Here is a 22387-nt window from a genome sequence, read left to right as displayed (position 1 = left end):
GCCGCTCCCGCTCGCTCGCTACGGCAGAGAGACGCCCCAGAGTTTAACTTCATTATCATTACCGCAACTTACAACAAATGAACACCCCTGGGCTATCTGCCCATGGATAGTGATGATGATGATGATGACGACGACTTACAGCCACCACCGTCAATACCAATTCCACTACTACCGCATCCACCATCACTATTTGCTACCAAGACAAAGTTTCCCCGTATAGCCTGAATAGACTAATGGAGCAAGTTCTGATGGTGAGCATCTATGATGGCCAGCACAGCACATAAGGAGTTTGTGTGTCCAGCAACCACGCCCGGCCGCTTTTGTCTCCCCAGTGGCAATGTTTACACATCGCACCAAGTACTCATCTGAGGCTGAGTCGATCTCGGGGAGGCCCTGGAATAGGTTAAGATCTTCGCCACTTTTATTGGTCACGAGTGCGAATTGAACTCGGGTCGCCGGGTTCGTATTGCAGCGCGCTAACCACTGCACTACGTCGCCCCACTACAACAATCTCACCCACACATACCACCAACATATCCTCGTGCACCACAAGTGCATATAAAACCATCATCAGCACAACTACCACCACCACCACCACTGTCAACTACCACCATTACCATTGTAGTGATGGACTTGTTCTAAACGAAGGCTTTATTATTTACTGATGGCCTCAAAATGCACAAAAATCCTGAACACCTTTTGTAATTGCCCAAATTATCTTTGAATCTACCGCCCCCTTCAAATTAAACAGGGGATCGTAGTGGGCAAATGTGTAGCACACGATGAAACCTGTCGCTACAAATCGCCGAGCAGATCCAGTCATAGTGGAGTCTGTCTCTGCCGCAAGCAACCCAGGTGCGCAACTGCTCGCAACTGGTTGCAGAGATGTCCACATATCAGCGACTGAGTTGCATGCAACTGAGTTTCGCAACTGATCACTCGGGTGTGAAATTACACAATCTCTTCCTGATTCCCCGCACTGATCCTGTCGTTCCGTCTTCCACGATGCCAGGATCCGCAGGCCGAAACCACGGAGAGCGAGGCTGTGAGCGACTTGGAGAACCTGGAGAAGGACAAGCATGAGAGCGATGTGGAATCGGGGACTGGGAGACAGATATTGCATCGGAAATATCACTACGTCAGGGTGAGACGCAAAGACATTTGCCCTGGCCGGATCACAAAATTATCGCGTCATCGTCATCGTGATTATTATTTTCATCACGTTCAGTGGCACTGTTATCTTTGTCATCATCGTGGTGATTATGGGGATGTTAACGACCTCGCTAAGTATGCAGGAGGTTATGGTTTTGCCTGGAATTTTCCCAAGGTCCTCCGGTTTTTTCTCTCCAGATTTAGAAACGTGCGCTTAGATTATTTGGCTGCTATGAATTTACACATGATAAGCCACTTTGTAGAGCTATCATTTGTGCCCAGGTCACTTTTGAAAAAGAGCTATGCAGCTCAGTGGGCCTTGCTTGGTAAAATAAAAAATATAGTTTATAGTTATAGATTATCATTGTCACTTGTGGTTACGATATATTAAATAACTTATCCCCTCTCTCATAATTATCATTGTCACCAGCACCATTGTGATTTGTATAAAAGCATTATCATCATCACTGTACAATCTTATTTGTATTGGTAATCACGTGTGTTCCTATGAACGTAACAAACACAAATTGAAATGTTATGAAAATAAATATTTCCAGCGCGCTTCCAAGTCCTCACTCTCGTTGCGGCAGGCAGATGCCAAAATGGGTTAATCGTTTTCGTGAAAGCTGCCGCGGAAGATATTAAGAGTCGATATAATCAAACGATCTAGATATAAAATGCGGCAGTATTTACCGTGAATGCATCTCATTTGCGGGAGTCTCGTTTATTTGATCTATGTCACCACCCACCCCCTCTTTCACGAGAGTGACAGCTTTCGTGATTTCATGTGTCGTCCGTATAGCCGGGCTCGGCCAGAGAAGGAGAACTCTGTGCGCTTCAGGATTAGGAAAATTCATCGCCACAAAGCGCAATAGAATAATAATAGTGGTGATCATCATTTTGTGTGTCAGAAAAAATAACAAATATACAATAAAAATAATATACATTACTTATATTTACCAGGTAAAGCCCACTGAGCTATGTAGCTCTTTTTCAAAAGCGACCTGGACACAAATGATAGCTCAACGAACTGGCTTGTCAAGTGCAAATTGATAGCAGCCAAATAATCTGAATGCACGTTGATTCTAAATGTGGAGGGGAAAAACCGGAGGACCCGGATAAAAATCCACAGCGACCACGGGGACAGCATGCAAAATACAAATATACAGGCATTGTTAGGGTCAGGATCGGACCCACGACCTCCTGCATACAAAGCGAGGGAGATAACATCTCGCCACCACTGATTGTTGAAGGCCTTCCCACGGTGTGTTAGCCATGGCGGTTATTTGAACATACTTCACCATGCTGATCAGTGCAGGTTGGTGAGGAGGGGCCAGGTATCGAATCAGATATCATGCGTCACTGACGTTAGCCACGGAAGGGGCTCTAACTCGGGTAACCGAGTCCAATAAGTTAAAAGCTTACGTTTGTAGTGCGCTCATTATGGCGGCACCATGCCACACTGCAAAACGTGGTTTTAACTTTAAGCTTAACTTCAATAGAATCCACAATATTGGATTGCTTGGCACGCGACAAACACTCTTAGCAGGGCACGTAAGAGGTTCGTACCGAGCGTGGATTAAAGATGCCAATTTAAAGCCATCTGCCGAGGTCATTCGATGACATAGGGTGATGCACTGCTCACTTGCGAGGCTTGTGAGTGTAAGTTTCTTGGCCCCTTGACATGACGTCCGTTGGACAGCTCAAATGCATTTGGGAGAAGCGTACAAAACAGTTTCACGAAATCGAAATATTTGTGAGCACACGCGGGAAGCTGTTTTGGATTTCTCCTCTCAAAAATTTAAGTGTCTCTCTCTCTCTGCTCAAACGGGGTATTGGGAATGGTCATCCTTGCTGGCAGCCCGTGGTGGAAATTGTACATTCCTATGGTGGTGACCATGTGCGGATAATAATAACAATATCTGGTACATTTCGAGAGCTCAATTGAGTTTCGCAACATTTATTTTTGCGGGAGCAATGGTGAAGTGGTTAGCGCAGTGGACAATGAACTTGGCAACCTGGGTGTGATTCTCGACCATGGCTGACATCAGTGGAGAATATCTGAACAGGGCCCTGGGGCCTTCCCTAGGTCGAACTCACTCTCTCTCTATATTAGTACCTGGTGCGGTGTGTAAACATCAGCACCGGGGAGACAAAGGCGGCCGGGGCGGGCACAATGTTGGCCACAACACCTCCTCGTGTGTCGTGCCGGTCTCAGTAGGTGCTCGTCAACGGCCGCTCGTCCCGACGGTCTGCCGAAGGGAAGGCTACGCGGGAAGAATCTTTGTCTCTGTACGTGCCCCTGCGTGCACGATTTGGATTCAACGCTCTTCTCAGTGCGGCGACGCATTAGAGAAGAAACTCACGTTGCGTCTGATTAATGTGTCTCGTTGCCGCGAATTAACCTGGCATTCGTGCCAATTTGCATATGCAAATCTTGATTTCAATTTGTCGGTTTTTTTGTTTGTTACCAGCTTGCTGGAAATGTAATTATCTGGGCGGTGGGCGGTTAATTATGAAATAAAAAATTAACCATGCTCGCTACCGTAATTGCGCTAATATAGGGTGGGTGGGTGGAATACCAAGCGGGGTTTGCATTTTGGTCTTAGGTCTGTTTTTCACCTGGTTGGCCCTGCCAGTCACCAAATTACATGCCCCGGTACCATCAGCTCTTTGAAGATAAGCAGGTTTGAGCTTGGATGGTACCAGGATGAGCGACCATGCAGGTTGTCGCAGGGGCCGTGGAGTAGGCAATGCTGCGAACTCCATCATTCTATTGTACTTCTATGCTTCACCGTCACCGCTCGGTGATCAGCCAGACATGAAGCTTGGTTAAATAACCCCCGCAACACGCATTGCGTAGGGAGGACATTGTCCAGCGGTGGTCACGTGATATTGGTCCTATTTCTTGTAGTGGAGTGATAATACTCAATATCTCTACAGAATCGTTCTGTCATAGCATTGCAATCATTATGATCACTGTTATCACTGTCATCATCACCACCATTATATTCATCACCACACACATCTTATTCGTCAATATTTTCATTATCACCGTTGTCAACACTGTCATCATCCCTCTCTGATCTGTAAGATTAACCCCCCCCACTCTGCGGTAAAGAATATCAATAGCAGTCTTTATTTCTTTAATTATTTTGTTGGAATACAACTGTCATTATAAGTTATGGTTTATTACTTGCAATAGGAATGTGGAATTTACACCACTGGCTCATGGCTGCCGGAGGAGATGAAATTCCAGCACTCCTCTGAGCAGGGAGATGCATTTGACTCTGATGTTGGCGTTGAGGTGTGTCCACCAGTTGCTCGCGAACAGCACTTCCCCCAACAGTCCGTCAAGGCTATGCGGGGGATCTTTGTCCTTTTCAACCAGGTGCGGCGTTCAATGGGAATGGAAGTTTTCTGTAGACGCGTTCTGTTCCTGTTGTCTCCCCTCCCAGGAAAACGAAAACCCGGAGAAGCACATGAATTACGTGTGGGAGCACTTCGTGGACAAGTCCGTGGCAAAACAAATCTTCATCGTGGCTCACAGCTATGGTGGCGTGGCCGTTGTGAATCTGGTGAGGTTAATTCGATGATTCCTGTCTTCTGCTCGCGTTCGGACGCTTGATCAACTTTTACAAAAAGCTTCTCTTTTCCTGTTAGTGCTTTGCTTCAATGCGTGAGCTCCGCCCGTCCGTTCATCAATCCGTACGTAACCAGGGCGGGCACGATGACCCCCGTGAAGATGGTCCGACCTGAATCAAACTTCAGTGCAGTTTTGTTCATTGCAAGGCCCGCGAGCCACTGGCGGCCCCTGGTGGCCTTCAGTGCATCCCCCCCCCCCCCCTGACGTGTGGCCCACCGACACAATACACAACGCGTGGAAACACCCCTTGCAGACGGTGTAGCGGCTCTCACACTGACGACGTCTTATCGGCGAAAGTGCCCCCCCCCCCCTCTGAAAGTTAGTGAAGAATGCTGATCTAGACGATGGCTGCTGCTACTGATGATCATTGAAAGTCTGGAGATTGTGTCGCTATTGGCGGACCCGCCCGACTGAGCACCAAGCCACTGTGGTCAAAGCGTCATTGTGCAAAACGTTGGGAGGCGACAGACCAGAGCAAAAAGAACTGCAGGACGGAGTTTTTGCAAACGCATTGTTTACCCTGACAGCTCCCCACCACAGGCTTCCATGCTGATAATGAAATACTTACGAGGGCAAAGACGCATGTTTGGAAAGCGTTACATAATCCATGCGCATGCATGATTTAACCTCCCTTGTTTTCCACATTTACATTCGAATTGGCCAATGTGACCAAATGCACCTGGAATGCACCAGGTCTCGGAAGCTAAGCAGAGATAAAGCATTGTTAGTGCCCGGATGGGCCACCGCCGTGCATAACAGGTTGCTATAGGTTGTGGGGCTCCGTTGTGGACAGCAGAGGACAGTGCATGCAAATCCATTGTTGTACCGTATTGCTAGGCTCCCTTCACCATTCTGCACTAATCAGCGTGGTGAAGTATGGTTTGAAGAACAACTACGACCCACAAAGCTCGGGGAGGCTCTCATCCAGCAGTGGATTGAAATGTAGATATTCTCAGGCGGACCTGAATGAAAACGACTTTGTCTGCGATCAAACATTGGTGGAACTATGTAAATACTGGCTCCTGCCAGAGGAACGTTGAATTACTGCTGCTGACCGAGTGTCTCAGGAGCACCGGCAGCGGTGAGCACTGCCGCGTTTCTGGTTTGAGCGTGGAGACACTTTGGCTGTGATTGATGGACGGGGTAGTCGCAACTCTTACACATCACTGCAGAGGGCTGCATTAATGCCATGTGTGTGTGTGTGCGCGCGCGTGTTTGCACATACAGTACACACTGTGTGTGTATTTGTAGGGGTGTCTGGGTATTTATTTGTGTGTGTGCATCGACCCGAGTTCGATTGCAACTCGCGGCCAACACCAGTGACAATTATCAGAACCGGTCTTGGGCTCCCCTAGGTCAACTGAGCCTCAATTAAGTTCCTGGTCCGGTGTGTAAACATCGCCACTGGGGAGCCAAAGGCGGCCGGGCGTGGTGCTGGCCACCCACCGCCTCGTGTGCCGTGCCGGACTTCATAGGTGCTCGCTAACAGCACTTGCCCCTACAGTCTGTTACAGGCTATACGGGGGGATCTTTGTCTTGTATGTGTGCATATACGTACTGTGCGAGTGTCTTTGTTGTGTGTGAATAGGTATGTGTGTAGCGGTAAAGGGTATATAGGGGATCTTTGTCTTGTATGTGTGCATTTACGTACTGTGCGAGTGTCTTTGTTGTGTGTGAATAGGTATGTGTGTAGCGGTAAAGGGTATATAGGGGATCTTTGTCTTTGTGGAGAGGTAGTGTAGTGGTTAGCGCGTTGCGCTTTCAACCCAGTGATCCGAGTTCGGTTCTTAGTCTCGACCACCAACACCGGTGACAATTATCTGAACTGGTCCTGGGTCTCCTCCAGGTCGACTCAGCCACAAATGAGTACCTGGTGCGATGTGTCAACATCGCCACTGGGGAGACAAAGGCGGACAGGCGTGGTGTTGGCCACTCACCCCCTTGTGTGCCGTGTCGGCCTCCATAGGTGCTCGCTAACAGCACTTGCCCCAAAAGTCTTTTAAGATTGGAAGGGGGATTTTGTTCCTGTGGGAACGTGCATCTTTATTTATAGGTCTATGTATGTGTTGGAAGTGGTGACAGTAGTCTGCACAACGCAATACGAACTCAGTGACCTTAGTTCGATTTACCGGCCATGGCTAACATAGTGGCGAGCGATAACCAAACCAGTCCTGGACCTCCCCTAGCTCAACTCAGCCTTAAGTGAGTACCTGCTGCAGTGTGTAACCATCAGCCAAGGGGTACGGTGCTGACTTACATTGACCCGTCTTGCTCCCTGCCGGACCCTAACCATGTGCTCGCTAAACAGCACGGGACCGCAAGCAGCCTGCCGAAGTGCTGACACCTTTGTGTTTGTGCAGTGGGGGTGGTCGGGGGCGCACCTGTGTGTGCGAGCAGAGCTGCGTGTGGCTCCTTCGCCGCTTTGTCGCTCGTCAACGCAACAACGCTTCACTTCCCCCCAACCACTCGGCTCACTCAGCCAGCCCGTATCCACCGCCCACCCGCCCGACCGCGCGTGTGGCCACGTTCCCAAGACCACCCGACCAGCGCCACTCCCTCCTGCGTCATTGCGTACACCTGCGCTCCGCACGTGCGCGCTGCGGTGGTAGACTCGCAAACATCGTCCCTCCTGGGTGGGTAAAGTGAGTGGCGGGGGGGGGGAGGAGGGGGGTGCTGGTGGGGGGGAGTGTAATAATTAATGTCGATTAATTTTCGCCATTCGGGGCCCACGATCCGAATCAGGAGTTCACGTCATTATTTTGGTTCATCTGCACGCGTTGGGGGGAGCAGCGGCGGAAACGAAAGCTTAGCGCACCCGTTTACAAGCCCGGCCGACTTGGGTGCGTTGTCCTGCCACGGCTAACGTCATTGGCGAGCGATACCTGAGCGGGTTCTGGCCCTCTCCTAGGTCGTCTCATCCTTAAATGAGTACCTGGTGCGGTGTGTGTAAATACCAGTACTGGGGAGACAAAGGTGGTGGGGCTCACCACACCACCTACTGGTGCACCATGCCAGCCTTCATTAGTTGCCCACTAACGCCACTTGTGCCAAGAATCTATGCAGGCTATCCAGGAGATCTCATGTAACACATAACACAACACCTGGAGCTGCCCCTTTAGTAGTGGGGAGCGGTGACGCAGTGGCGAGTGAACTGCCCAATGACCACAGCGACCCCGAGCTCAGTTACCAGTCACAGATTGTTAGGAAGCCATTGGAGCTGTGCACTTTTAAGTCTACATTGAAAACGAATTTCTTTAGAACTGCTCATTGTTGTGTGTAGTTTGTTGTCCTTCCCCCGCACCTCCAGTTAGCAGCATTGGCTACGTACGGCGCGAAAGAAGTTCAACGTACATCCAGATAAAAACCGGTGGTAAGTGGAGTCGAAGCCTGTCCTGGGTTTCCCCCAGCAATAAATGAGCCCGTGGTGGCATGTGTAAACATCATCGCTTTGGAGACAATGGCGAACGAGACGTGATGCTGGCCACACCAAACTTTTTGGTGCCGTGCTGGGCTTTAATAGGTGCTTGCAAACAACACTCTCCAAGGCAAGCCCACACAGCTCAGCAGGAGATCTTTGTTCCGTTATCGTGATGAGTGAGCACGCTGCCCTGCCGGTCTATTCGACCGCCGAGGTTCGATTCCTGGTCACGTTGCAACAGCATCACAAGTGGACAGTTGCTATCTGAAAACTACTGGATTTCTGTAAAAAAAAAAAGAGCTTAATAGCTCATCGGATTCCTCCGGTGTGAATAAATATTCTGATTCTGGATTTGGCCATCCTCCAGGTTACTTCTCTATGCTCCGTTAGCACAGGTTGGCCACGTGACACTCATCCAATACATTTACTAACTTTAACTCTTCACAGCCGGGGTGAGGCCACCGAAACTCCCGACACCGGCTTTATCGTGGGTGGCCGCAGCCAGAATTCGAACGCAGCCTCCCAGCAGTGCAGCCATCACCATCTCTTGCCACGGCCATTATGAACCCCCCCTCCACCACCACTGCCACCACCCCCGAGCCACCCCCTCTCACTTGCGTGCACACTTGCACACTTGCTTGGGCACGCGGGGCGGGGGGGGCAGGCGGTGGGGGACAATGAGGGTTGCTGTGACGTACGGCTCGCTGGGTTAGTGACAGCCACGGCATTTTGTGCGATCGTAAGCAAGCGCCCTGAGCTGACAACCGCGGGGAGAATTGATCGGCGAGCGCGAGCGAAATGTCAAATAAATATATGGGGTTGTGTGCGTGCGTGTGTGCGTGTGCGTGCATTGGGTTTGTGTGTGATGTATGTGTGTGATGCGTTTGTGTGCCTATGCGTATGTGATGTGTGTGGAATGTATGTGTGCGTGCGTTGTGTATATGTGTCTCCGTACGTGTGTGATGTGTGTGCGATGCGTGAATACTGTAAATGCACGCTTGCATGTGCTTGCGCGCGCATGTGTGTGCGTGCATGATGTGTATGTGTGCGCGTGTGTGTGCACAAAGTTGTAGGGCACAGTGGTTATTGCACTAAGCTACAAACCCCGCTGACCCGAATTTGATTCCCACGCAAAGCCAACATCGATAACGATTATCTGCAACGGTTTTGGGCTTCCCCTTAAGTCGGCTTAGCCTTAAATGAGTACCTGGTGTGGTGTGCAAGCATCGCCACTGGGGAGACAAAGGCGGCCGAGCTTGATGCTGGCCACCCAGCCCCTCGTGTACCGTGCCGGCCTACATAGGTGCTCGCTAACTCCACTTTGCCCCCCCCATGAGTCTGTGACAGGCTCTATGGAGGGGATCTTTGTATATGTGAACGTGCATCCTGGTCAAACATGCAGTGCTCTAACATCACATCACATTAGGAACTTCCCTACTTGCTCACCCTATCCTGCCATGAAATTCCGAACAATAACATATGCACGGCGGTTAAAACAAACAATAAAACCACCACGCTCTCAAAGAATTGCTGGCATCGCACACGTGAATATCGGATTCACGCTCGGCCTCACTGCGTCGTTAGGAATTGGATGCCAAGTGCTGTGCGGGGTGTGTGAATTGAGTGCTGCTGGTGCTGGGGATGTGTGTGTGTGTGTGATGGGGGTGCTGGGGATGTGTGTGTGTGTGATGGGGGGTGCTGGGGATGTGTGTGTGTGATGGGGGGTGAAGGGGATGTGTGTGTGTGTGTGTGATGAGGGGAGGGGGGATGTGTGTGATGGGGGGGTGCTGGGGATGTGTGTGTGTGTGTGTGATGGAGAGTGGGGGGGGGGGAGTTGTGTGTGTGTCTGATGGGGAGCGGTAGTGTAGCGGTTAGCGCACTGCACTACGAACCTGGCCAGCCGGGTTCGATTCCCGCTTATGGCTATCATCAGTCGACTTGGCCTCAAATGAGTACCTGGTGCAGTGTGTAATTATCGCCACTCGGGAGACAAAGTGCGGCTGGGCATGGTGCTAGTCACCCACTTCCTCGTGTGCTGTTCCGGCCTTCATAAGCGCTCGCTAACAGCACTTGCCTCAGCGGTCTTTGAATGATAGAGGTTGATCTTTGTCTTTGGACAATAGGGGCTTGCTTTTAGTAAGGGCTACTGAGGTCTGCCTAAGACCAAATCACCGGAATGCACCCAACGTCAACCCCAGTGCCTGATGTGTACACATCAGCATGAGGAATGACCAAAGGCTGAGTCGACCTAGAGGATGCCCAGAATGGTTTCAGATTTCATTTGCCACTTCGTGTGTATGGCCGAGGATCAACCTTGCCAGGACCGGGTTCGAACCCTCATCTGATACACACCCGTCATCTCATGCCATACAGAACCCTCATCTTATCTGATACACACCCGTCATCTCATGCCATACAGAACCCTCATCTCAAGCGATACAGATCCCTCACCTCTTGCAATGCAGTGCCCTCATCTCATTTGAGACACTTTAGGGAGGCTTGCGTCGTGCTGGCCGATTAGCTTCTGCATTGCACGTGGCGGAATGGCTGAACGCGACGTGAAAAAAAGCTCTTGACGTGAATGGGCTAGCGGTGGTAGCGGTCGTTTGTGAAGGCGCCATCTCTGGTGTCGGTCTCTCCGTTTCACCTGGGGGGGGGGTGGGGGCAGCGTCGGTAACTTAGTGTGCGTGTCTGTCGTCAAGTTGACGCACCCAGACTCGCGTACGCACGCCGGGCCCAAGCGTCACACTTATCACCACACAGGGTGCCAGCTCTGTTAGCAAGCACCACCTATGAAGGCCCGGCACGGTGCGCGAAGGAGTGGGTGGCCAGCACCACGCCCGACTGCCTTTGTCTCCCCAGTGGCGATGTGTGCTGTGATCCCTGGGACATGAGTTTGTGGATACTCATTTGAGGCTGAGTTGACATAGGGGAGGCCCATGACCGGTTCAAATACCCCCAAGCATGTGCACACTTACAAAGATGAAAGATCCCTTCATTTGGTCGAATAGACTGTCGCAATCGTTCGTGCCGTGTGCTGTGATCCCTGGGACTTGAGTTTGTTTCCTGGCCAGGGATGTCATTATTTGGCGAGTATCTAAACCGGTCCCGTTTACTGCCCACCTTGGCTGACCCATTACTGCCCAGCGTGGTAAAGTATTTGGTGAAGTATTCAGAGTATTTGGCTGCTATACATTTCCATGTGATAATAAATCACTTCATTTGGGCGATCAGTTGTGGCCAGGTCGCTTCTGAAAAAAGCTGTAGAGCTCAGTGGGCCTTATAGTTTTAGTACGTTCCAATAACGGCCGTGACCGGACACGGCTTAGAGCGGCAATCATCCAGCAGCGGATCGACAAAGGGTCTGTGTACGTGGACTGTTTGGGCGAGAGCTATTCACGAGCGCCTATTAATGCCGGCGTACGCAGGGATGGTGTGGCGGGAAAGAAAAAAAAACGCACTCGTATACTTGAGCCGGCATGGCCACGCGAATGTTATGTACACGCATTCCACGCACACGTATTTTAGTTCGCCAAGATCCGGCAATGCGTTCGCGCAAAACATACAGGCCCGAAAAAAAAAATCTTTCTCAAACGGGGGGAAAAAAAAAATTCTCGTTGAGCGGAAGAACATTGCTGCGGCAAGCCCTGATTAATTACCGCTCGTTACAAAAACACGCTCGGACTTTCTTCACCCGTGCTAAACTAATGAGTTTGGACGGCAAGGCTGTCTAAACAGCGTCTTGATTTACAATGCATGGCTTCTGCTGATGGTCCATTATAGAATCCCATTATACACACACACACACACAGACAACGTGACCCCCACATATACAAGCAAAGATCCCCATTGTATCTCGCTCATCGGGTGAGTCTAATGCTGCTTGTGAGCACCGGTTGGTCCGTCCATCCGCAAGTCTCTCCGTGTTTGCGTCAAGGCGTGTGTAGGTCCTACTAACTGTCCACCCGTCTATCTGTTCGTCCATCTGTGTCGTTTTGTAGGTCAGTCTGCATTAACCAGTCGGTGGTTAATGCAGACTCGGTGCCATGCATGATATAAATATACGTGAAATGTGTTTTCTATTTGGTGTTTGAACATCTTAATACCTGTTTTATTGCCAGAAAGGGTAAAACCTATTCTTATTTTTAATCCACACCGTGCATGTTTACACAAAGCAACTCGCATCTGTGTATGAATCTCCATACGAACGCGAGGCTCCATTAAGGGAACGGCTTAGCAGGTTAGCAATTCATTACTGTACATGGCTGTGTGTACATATGTATGTTGAACTTCTTTCGCACCGTACGTACCCAACCATGCTAATCGGAGGCTGGGCGTCATGGGGCCTTTCGTAAGTTGCATGCAACTCCTCAGGTGGAATGTTCCATTCATTTGCACTTCAAAACAGCTCAAGTTATTTAGGGAAAATCCCTTCACGTGTTTTCAGCAAAATGGCCTCTGGAGTTTTATATCAGCGCAGAAAATAAAAAAAAATGTATCCGATTTATATTTCATTGCATTGGCGCGATAGAGATATATGTGAAATGTGTTTTTATTGGTTGTTTGCACAAATTGCTCGTATTTTTATTTCCGCCCTGTGGCCAAATTGCCCTGAGTGCATCCCATCGCGTTGATATCTGGGAAGCTAAGGAGGCCCGAAACCGGTTAAAATGCCTGCATGGGTGAACACCGGTGCTTGCCACAGCGTGTTGTCGGCACGGGGGCCACGAGGTGCTGTGAGGTGCCCGGAGATGGCAGCTCAGCAATGGGTGCGGTCCATGGATAGACTTGGTCCACGGGATGAATTGTGTCTGCGTATCGAATCCATTCGTGCCCGGAGGTTTGAGTGTCACCCCCCAACCCCCCCCTCGGATTCTCATTAATGGATTGGGCAAACATCCCAGTGTAGTAGCACACTCCTGAAAAAAAAAGTCTTCAGTGAGGCTATCCTAGATAAAGAATTAACTTGTATAACAATTCAATGTTATTTCTCATATGTGCTGAATTGTTTTTGCACAACTTCATTTTCCTTTCGTGCAAAGAAATGTCGTCGTGCTTTGTGTTTGCATTCCAGATAGACCCTCCTTGCATTTTGAGAGACGTGTTGAGCTAAAGGGCTTGTACCTTGTTAAAACATTCAGTTCCCGCGTTGATTTTTTTTTCTAATAACGCCTACGACTCGACCACCCGGGACGCACCCGCTCACTCTTCAGATCTTGCAAGTTAAGCAGGGCTGAGCCTGGATAACGCTTGGATGGGCAACCACCCTACGAACAAACAGGCTAATATAGGCTACTGCGGGGCTACGTGGTAGGCGGCAGAGGGCAGTGCATTAAGCGTACCGTACTTCTATGCTCCCCGCCTTCACTAACTGGCGCTGATCAGCGTGGTGCGGTATGGTCAAATAATCTCCGCGACCTACACGGCGTTGGGTTGTCCTCACCCAGCAGTGCATTGACAGAAGGGCTATACATGACCGATTTAATGTTTGTAATAATAACATCTATGTTGTGTGTGTGTGTGTGGGCAACAGGTCATCAATAATCCCGTTGTGCTGGACAGGTTATCAGCTGTGGCATTCACAGATTCCGTCCACGGGTTTTATGGCGGTAATCGAAGAGTCTTAAACTGGTTTAAAAAGGTGAGAACGACACATAGCATTGAGAACACTTCTACTGCCAGTCCTGTTTACATCACACACACAAACGGACAAAGACAAGGTCACCCATGTAGCCAACATACATTGTTTGGGCAAGTGCTGTCAGCGAGCAGCTATTCAGGATTGCACGGTGCACACAACGGAGGTGCAGTTAAGAGACATCATCTCATTCTCCTATTGATGATCCCGTGAACTTCACCCATTCATGTCTCCTGTCTTGTTGAGGACTCGGTCGACCAGATTGATTTATCGCATACACAATGTTCAACAACCACACTGCAGGTCACAACAACTCACTCACCTTCTCAACCACCACACTGCAGGTCACAACAACTCACTTACCACACTGCAGGTCACTTACACATCCACCCACTCACTCACCCACTCACACACTCACTCATCTCCTCATCCACCACACTGCAGGTCACAACAACTCACTCACTTACCACACTGCAGGTCATTTACACATCCACCCACTCACCCACCCATTCACTCACTCACCACACTGCAGGTCACCTCACTTCTCTCTGTGCTTCTTTCCTAGTACTGCTCCACCATGGAATTCCCTTCTCCCATCGTCTGATTTCTCCAAGCTCTTAAGATATGCACCTCGGTCAAGTCAAGAAACGCGTTGCACTCTTTTATCTGACAGTGCTGTTTGTTGCTGGCCGCTTGGCGGCCTTTCGGGCCTGCACGCCGCAAATGTGTAATTAAATAGTAGGAAACGTGGTGATTGAACCGTCGTGGGGGAGGGCTGGCGTAAGTGGTGGTGGTGGTGGCGGCGGCGGTAGTGGCGGGGGTGGTGGTGGCGTTGGGCGGTAGTGGTGGCAATGCCGGCGGTGATGTTGGTGGTAGCTGCACCTCCTCCGCCACGCTGGCTCCACCATGCCCCCCTCCGCCCCTCATGAAGCTGTGCCACCGCCACGGCTTCTCGCAGTTGTGCCGCTGTGCGGCACTCACCGCGTGCATTCGGGCAGTGCCGCGTGCCGCGTGCCACCGACACTTTGGAGACGCAAGTCACAACCACAACAGCAACAACCGCTGTTTATTTTCCACACAGTGGTTACTCGTTTTCTTGACCCCAAAGACATTGATGATGATAAGTGGACTGAATCGAGCCCCAACCAGAAATTGAACTCATCAGCCTTCTGATTATGGGTCCACCACTCTGACCACATGGCCACCCGGCTAAACTAAAGGTGGCTTCTTTGTCTCTTTGTGTGCGTGTTGTCTCCAGGAACTCGGTTTCCTCCCACATGCAAATTGTCATTAAAAAGGCATTGGTCGGTGTGGCTCAGGGCAGTGAGCCGTCACCACTGAATTCCGGGTTCTAATCCGGGTTTCTGTGCCGCTCTAGAGAGATCTTTGTTTTTACGATGTGTACAATTCCCTGTGAGTACGGATGTGTGTGTGTGTGTTCGGAGCGGTGGCGCAGTGGTTAGCATGCTGCGCTTTGAACACAGAGACATTAAGATTCCTGCTCACGGCCATTATGAGTGGCGATTATCTGAACTGGTCCTGGGCCTTCCCTAGGTAGACTCGGCCTCAAATTAGTTCCTGGTGCGGTGTGTAAACATCGCAACTAGAGAGACAAAGGTGGCCGGACGTGGTGTTGGCCACCCACCCCCTGATGTGCCATGCCGGCCTTCATAGGTGCTCGCTAACAGCACTTGCCCCAACCGTCTGTTAAGGCTATATGGGGGATCTTTATTTTTGTGTGTTTACAGAACTCTGTCAACTGGGTGAGTAGTTCAGAGGAATTGAACACCAGAATTATTGGATATAGAGATGAAGACTGCATGTTGTTGTCTGCTGGTGAGTAATCGACACACACTTCTTTATAATAGATGTTTGGGTTAGGCCGCGTAATAGTCTGGCCATATTTTTTGTCGCCTAATTTTCCCCACCCCTACCCGTTAACGGCACGACAAATTAAGTCGTCACTGGCGTTTAACAACCCGTCAGTCGTGGTTGTTTCAGCTCGGCGGAAAATTAAAGAACAATTCTCACGACAAAATGTAACGGCTTGATACGCGACGTTTTGATACGCGACGTTGGATGCGTTTGATACGCGACGTTTCGCGTGCGGTAAGCGTGACCAACTTCGTTAGTCGCATCATCATGTCATGAAACCAGGAAGTCATACATTTGGCCAAGTGCATTTCCAAGTACACAGACTAAGTACATTGAGCACCAGAATTATTGGATATTTTTAAGTTGCCGTAACGTTCAATACTATTTGTGTTACTGTGCTATGTGCACTGTTGCGCACTCAACAATAACGTTGCAGGTTGTAAATTGGGTTTCATGGAAGTCATGGGGTTTGTTTGAGACAATGGATATACCGGGGTGCACCACGCCGCTGAATTAGCCCGGTGTTATTCGAGGAAACACGGTTCACCTGATCCCAACTGTCCGCTCACATTTTCTTACATCACCACAGGCACCATGCAGCACGAAATGACCTCATATTCTGCATACGAGTCCGTCTTTAAATACTTCGACGATAAATTGGATAACCCCAACTACCAGCCTGGAATGCACGAACGAGATGTCCAGCTGGAGGTGATGGAAGCGTCCATGGCAGACTTTGATGATGATGACGTGATGAGCTTTGACCATGGCGCACCGCACACTGAGAAGGGTGGCGATGAGCCGGGCGTGAGAGACGATGTCGCACGGAAGAGTGCGGAGGAGAACGAACGCGATGAGGAACTGGGGGGGGACACGGAGGCAGAGTGTGCGGCGCCAGTGAGGGAGGACAAGAAGAGGTCCGGGTCACACAAGGATGACAAGGAGGAGGAAGCTGGAACCAAGCTGATGGAAGAGGAGGAGGAGGAGCAGGGGATGAACCGGAGGAGAGATTCGCAACCCACGAAGCCAGAGGTTAAAAGCGAGAGTGATCACGAGGTCGACCGGACGGCGACGGCCGCAGAGGCTGCGACGGGCACAAACGACGACGGGGGGAGCGCCACGATCCCAGACGCAGCCCCAACGCAAGCGGCGGGCGGCGACGAGGACGATCCCATGGAGCTGCAGACTGCGGCGATGGCCGAGAAAAGCGTCGAAGCGGAGGAAACGGGAGGCAGCGACCCCGAGGTAAACGGCACCAAGGGAGGAGAGGCGAAGGCCGTCGACGTGGAGATGCCGGTGCGCGGCTCAACTCCAGCCTCGTCCGCAGAGCACGGGAACGCCGAGAGGGTGGAGCAGGCAAAGGTGCAGCACGAGGCCCGCGGCCAGCTGGGGATGCCGCAGCGGGATGGCACGGCCATGGAGACCAACGGGACCGAGAAGCGTGGTGAGCATCGCGACGACGCCAGGAGACTGCCGGCTGCGGCTGGAAAAGGGAACGAGAAGGCGGGAGACGAGGAGACGGGGAACGCCGACGCAGAGACAGCCGCCGCTGACGGAGGCACGGGGACGGGCGAGGCCTCGATGATCGACCTCGGCGCGACAAAAGACGAGACGGACGCAGCTTCGGAGCCCGAGAGCCAGCAAGAGGAGACAGGCGGAACGGAGGAGGCAGAACTGTCGCTCCATGAAGATCTGTGAAGAGAGAGAGAGAGGAGGCCCTTCTGACGATTCATCACGAAAGTAAGAGTTCAAACGAACATCAGGCAATGCTCATCTCTATTGGCCACCCCAGGCCAGTGGTGGAATCGCCACACTCTGATGGCAAAGATTCAATTTATTTCCATAGTATGACCACTTTTGCCTGCTCACAAAGTGGTGTTCACTTTTATCAGGACCTAGATAGTGGTTGATGATTGATAACGGCCAATGGACGGCACTTGTGCAGCATTTGCCGTCCTTTCCCCGCACCTCTGATTCGCACGGTTGGCTACGTACGGTGCGAGACAAGTTCAACATACATACAGTACATACAAAGGCCTGTATCACAGGGTTTTTTTTGTTTAATCCAGGAGTCTCAAAACTCCTCTTTCAGAGCATCCTGAATTCATGCCGCCATAGCGGTCCGATGGCCGGCAGCAGCCTGGACTCGTGATCCAGAGGTCGCCGGCTCAATTTGACCTCCCGGCGCGAAGGTTGAAACAACGGGGGCACGCTTTTTAAAATAAATCCATCCCCTACCCACCGCCTCTGTCCACCCAGCGTGTGGCGCGTGGTGGAGTGGGCCAAAAATACCCTCCAGAGGTGTGCGTCTCTCTTGAAGGGCATCTCGCAGAGGCTCTTTCGCAAGCAAGGGGGCGTGGGCGAGCAGATTCAGGGCTGCGCCTTTGCCTTTTCCTGTACCTGAATCGTGATGCGTGGAGCTGTTCAGCGCGATAGCGGCATGCGAACTAACTTCTTGACACCAATTCTTCCTCTCCCACTTGTTGCCTTCTAGGTGTCAAACAGCCAAACGAGAGGACTCTTACGACTGAGGGTTTTTTTTTACGGTATGATGCCTGAGATTGGATAATTGGTGTTTTGGTGGGTAAGGTTAATGCGATTCAGATCACCGATTGATTGCAGGTATTTGTTCTAAATGTAACTTTTTATCGATGCCCCAGTGCAGAATGTGTATAAAGTTTTATTCGGCATGAGCCGTTGTAATTTGCGGTGTAAATTGGTGAACATATATGAGCATGGCCATTCACTTCTTAAAGCCAGTGCGGCTGTTTAGAGTTTGGGTTCAAGTTTTTAAGTTTTTCAAGTTTCATTTATTAGGTAGAGCCCTGTGAGCCATGCGGCTCTTGAGTCGGGTGCAACCGCAACATACTAAATATCAACAGAGAAACATCTTAAAGCGACGACGCGCAACAGAAACATCCTGGGATAAACCAGCACATCTTCCAGAAAAGAAAACCCGTATTACAACGCTGTGTGCAAAAATCCCAGTGTGATGCAAGTCAAACAATAACAACCACAAGACAATTTAGATTAAAGTTATCAGGCCAACTCCGCACTTCCGCAAGAAACGTGGCTTAACCAAAAACCCTTCAGCTTTGACACTGCAAGTAAAAACATTTTCAGGGGGTAGGTTTAATATTGAATGTTAACTTATAGGGCATGCATTAACTAGAGCCTTACTTTTTTAACTGCAATGTTATTGTACAAAAATGTGGTCTTACAATGACGAGAAAAACAAAGACGACAACTCACGGGGCGGACGAAAGAAATCCACGTTTATCAACAAGAATCTTCCCAAAATTCCCGCTTTTTCAAGAAACGAAAATGAAACGCTCGGCATTGAACAGTATTGTGACCCCCCCCCCCCTCCAATTTATTTACCATTAACATTTTTTTTCTATTTTGCTTATTAATTCCTGTGTTCACACCCATTGTCATCCAAAAAATATTATGCTTTGGAGAATTAAATGGGGGTCACAAGGCATCTGGACCAGCGGTGAACACGTTACCAAATGAACTGTTAAAACTATTTTTTATTCTACACAGCTCATTTTCAGAAGCGACCTGGCCACATGTGATAGTTTATCGAAGTGGCTGATCATGTGAGAATGTATAGTAGCAGCCAAATACGCCAACACCCCCCCACGGACCCGGAGGGTCACGTGACCACACCCTCACCACGTGTCACGCAAACTTACGCTGTGCAGTAAACCTGTGATTGGGTTTTTACATCGCTCATTACATGTACATTTTTTATATCTCATGTAGATTTATACAGCGCCTTAATCCGAGACGCTTTACAATTGTTAAAATTGTACGTGACATGATAGTGGCTAATATAAAGAGTGGGGATTGTTATTAAATGTGGTGTAGTCATGGTGACAGGAGAACATGTGGGAGTGGTTGAGGAGGAGTTGGGGTATGGGTGGTGTTGGGCCTTGGGGTAGTGATAGGGGTAGTGATTGGCGTTGAGGTAGTGATAGTTTTTGTTTGTTTATTTATTTTGGTATAGCCCTGTGAGCCATTCGGCTCTTGAATCGGGTGCAACCACAACAAACAAAAAAACTAAAAACACGAACAGGAAAACATCTTAAAGTGACTATGTGACTGTGCAAACAGAAAATCCATGAAAAACCAGCAAAATATTCCTGAAAAAAGCACCGTACACCAACGCTGTGTGCAAAAAATCCCAGTGGGATGCAAGTCAAACAACAACAACAACCACAAGAACTTAGATTAAGGCCATCAGTCTAACTCTGTACTACAACAAAACAAACATGTCCAAACCAAAAAACTTTTCAAAATCACCAAAAAATAAAGCCATAATTGCAACGTAACAGTGATCATAGGGACTGTGACCGAATTTTTACAATAAACTACATAAATAACATGTAACACCAAAATCCTAGAGCCATAGCTGGCTGCATGAGTTACTCCACAACAGCAGAAGCATCAGTCGGAGTATCAAATTTTTCAATGCACCTTTAAGATCAGCACGCTAAATCAAAATACAGATAATACTTGCAGCGTCATCCAGAGTGAAACATTTTATTTTACGCCAATTAATAGCAGTGGCAGCAGGGGTGTACAACTCCTCTAGAGCAGTTTTGAGAGAAGATCTCATTGGTAGCGATTCAAGTTGCAGTTTATTGGCAATAGCATTCCAGACCCTGGGGGCATCAATAGCAAAGGCCCTTCCTCCAGTTTTTGTATGGCAATAGGGAATGTGAAGCTGGTAAATGAGCGAAGACCTGAGGTCAAGTTTGTTCTTTGAAACAGAGAGGAGATCCAGCAGGCAGTCTGCGGATTTTTTTGTAAGTACATCGTGAATAAATAAGATCTGGTGCACAAGCCGTCGAACATTAAGAGATGTTAAGTTTGACCCAATGTAGATATCACAGTGGTGAGTCCTATATGGGCAGTTCAATGTAAATCTTAAGGCCGAGTGATAGATGGGGTAGTGATAGGGGCTGGGTTAGTGATAGGGGCTGGGTTAGTGATAGGGGCTGGGTTAGTGATAGGGGCTGGGCAGTGATAGGGGTTGGGGTAGTGATAGGGGTAGTGATCGGGGTTGGGGTAGTGATAGGGGTTGGGGTAGTGATAGGGGTTGGGGTAGTGATAGGGGTAGTGATAGGTGTTGGGGTAGTGATAGGGGTTGGGGTAGTGATAGGGGTAGTGATCGGGGTTGGGGTAGTGATATGGATAGTGATTGGGGTTGGGATAGTGATCGGAGTAGTGAAAGGGATAGAAGTAGTGATAGGCGTTGGGGTAGTGATAGGGGTTGGGGTAGGCCTGGTCATAGATGGGGGGGTGGGGGTGGGGCAGGTAGTATCAGGATGAGGTAGGGGACAAGAGAGGAGTTGTTTTGATTATTTTATGTGCAGTGGGAATTTGTTCATTTCCTATGGGTGAAAAAATCCCCCAATACACTGCCTGACGCCCCAACCAATCGCCTTGCGGACTGTACGCGGCCATGCCTCGTTAAAAAACTCCCCAGCTGGTGCAGAGTCTTATTGGCTTGGCATGGCCGATGCCCATCATGCGCCGTCGAGACGTTAGCTGTCGCGTTAACCAGCTTGGCAGTTCCACTCCGACGACGTGAGTGGACGACTGTGAATAATGGAAGGGCCCACGGTGACGCCCCTAAAAAATGACTTTAAGTTTGTTTTTGTCATTAACGAAGCTTCTCTGTCGGTCCTGATGTTGGATATAGCCCGGAACATCTGGAACGTAAGAGCTGCTTGAGGTTTTTTTTTGTATGCTGTCTTTTTAAAAATGTCACGAATGTTAAACACTCTTTTAAAATGTCTTCACCTGTTTTACGAATTGGTGTTGCGATTGCATTAATCTTAAATAAATACAAATTAATCTTTTATGATTTTTGTTTTAAAGTTTGGATTTCTAACCGCTATAATGCATTCTGTCACATGGGTGCATTCATCATCAGCCTTGGTCAATCCACTGCTGGATGAAGGCCCTCCCCAAGCCACTGCCACATCTCACGAACATGCGATGTAACAATCCACCCAGCACCTGCACACGAATTAATTTCATCGCTCCATCTCCGCAGCGGACGTGCTCTCTCGCGGACACGTTCCATTCCCTTGGCTGCCATTCTGTTACTATCCTTGACCACTTTGGCTGTCGTACACATCGTCCCTTCTAGCCATGAGGTGTCCTGTCCAAGGCTGCTTGTTTTTCTGAACGGTCACCCATATAGCTGTTAGCAAGCAACTATTACGGTTGGCACAGAGTAAGAGGGTAGTTTAGATGGGACCACCCCTGGCCGACTTTTGGAACCAAGGCCGTAATTATAATAAATATGTTCAAAATGTCCCCCCCCCCCCAATATATTGCTATAAAATAAATTTCTGTTTATATGATTGTGGTTATGGTTGTACTTTATTAATCCCTAATCTCTGCCATTATATATAATGAAACAAGAAAAGGTAAAAAAACAGCAATGTAATACAATACACTATTAGACATTATTGTAAAAAATAAATTAAAAGTCCATCCTATGTGTTAGTGAAATTTGTTTTATATTTTAGGCAAGAAATTCGTTTTCAAATTTAGATTTTTTTTCTGGGGGGGGGGGACCCCCAGACCCCCTGGAAAATTTGGTCCCCCCCAATGTTGACTCCATGGCTATGGCCTT

At 49.4% G+C, this 22387-nt stretch overlaps 1 protein-coding gene across 1 annotated transcript in view; it reads left to right on the top strand.

Moving 5' to 3' along the window:
- Positions 1–21607, top strand: part of LOC116953584 (uncharacterized) — a 53101-nt gene extending 31494 nt beyond the window's left edge. The window contains exons 9-14 of the mRNA XM_032973910.2: positions 1013–1144; positions 4611–4730; positions 13750–13857; positions 15603–15690; positions 16319–17469; positions 18224–21607. Coding sequence (XP_032829801.1) covers positions 1013–1144; positions 4611–4730; positions 13750–13857; positions 15603–15690; positions 16319–17427 — 1557 coding nt within the window. The 3' untranslated portion in view covers positions 17428–17469; positions 18224–21607. The remainder of the gene's footprint in view (positions 1–1012; positions 1145–4610; positions 4731–13749; positions 13858–15602; positions 15691–16318; positions 17470–18223) is intronic.
- The last annotated feature ends 780 nt before the right edge of the window (positions 21608–22387 follow it).

This window comes from Petromyzon marinus, chromosome 52 (assembly GCF_048934315.1).
Source record: "Petromyzon marinus isolate PM22_M1 ecotype Great Lakes invasive population chromosome 52, UKy_Petmar_22M1.pri1.0, whole genome shotgun sequence".
In the NCBI taxonomy this organism is placed as follows: Eukaryota; Metazoa; Chordata; class Hyperoartia; order Petromyzontiformes; family Petromyzontidae; genus Petromyzon; species Petromyzon marinus.
This window is presented reverse-complemented; position numbering and strand designations above follow the sequence as displayed.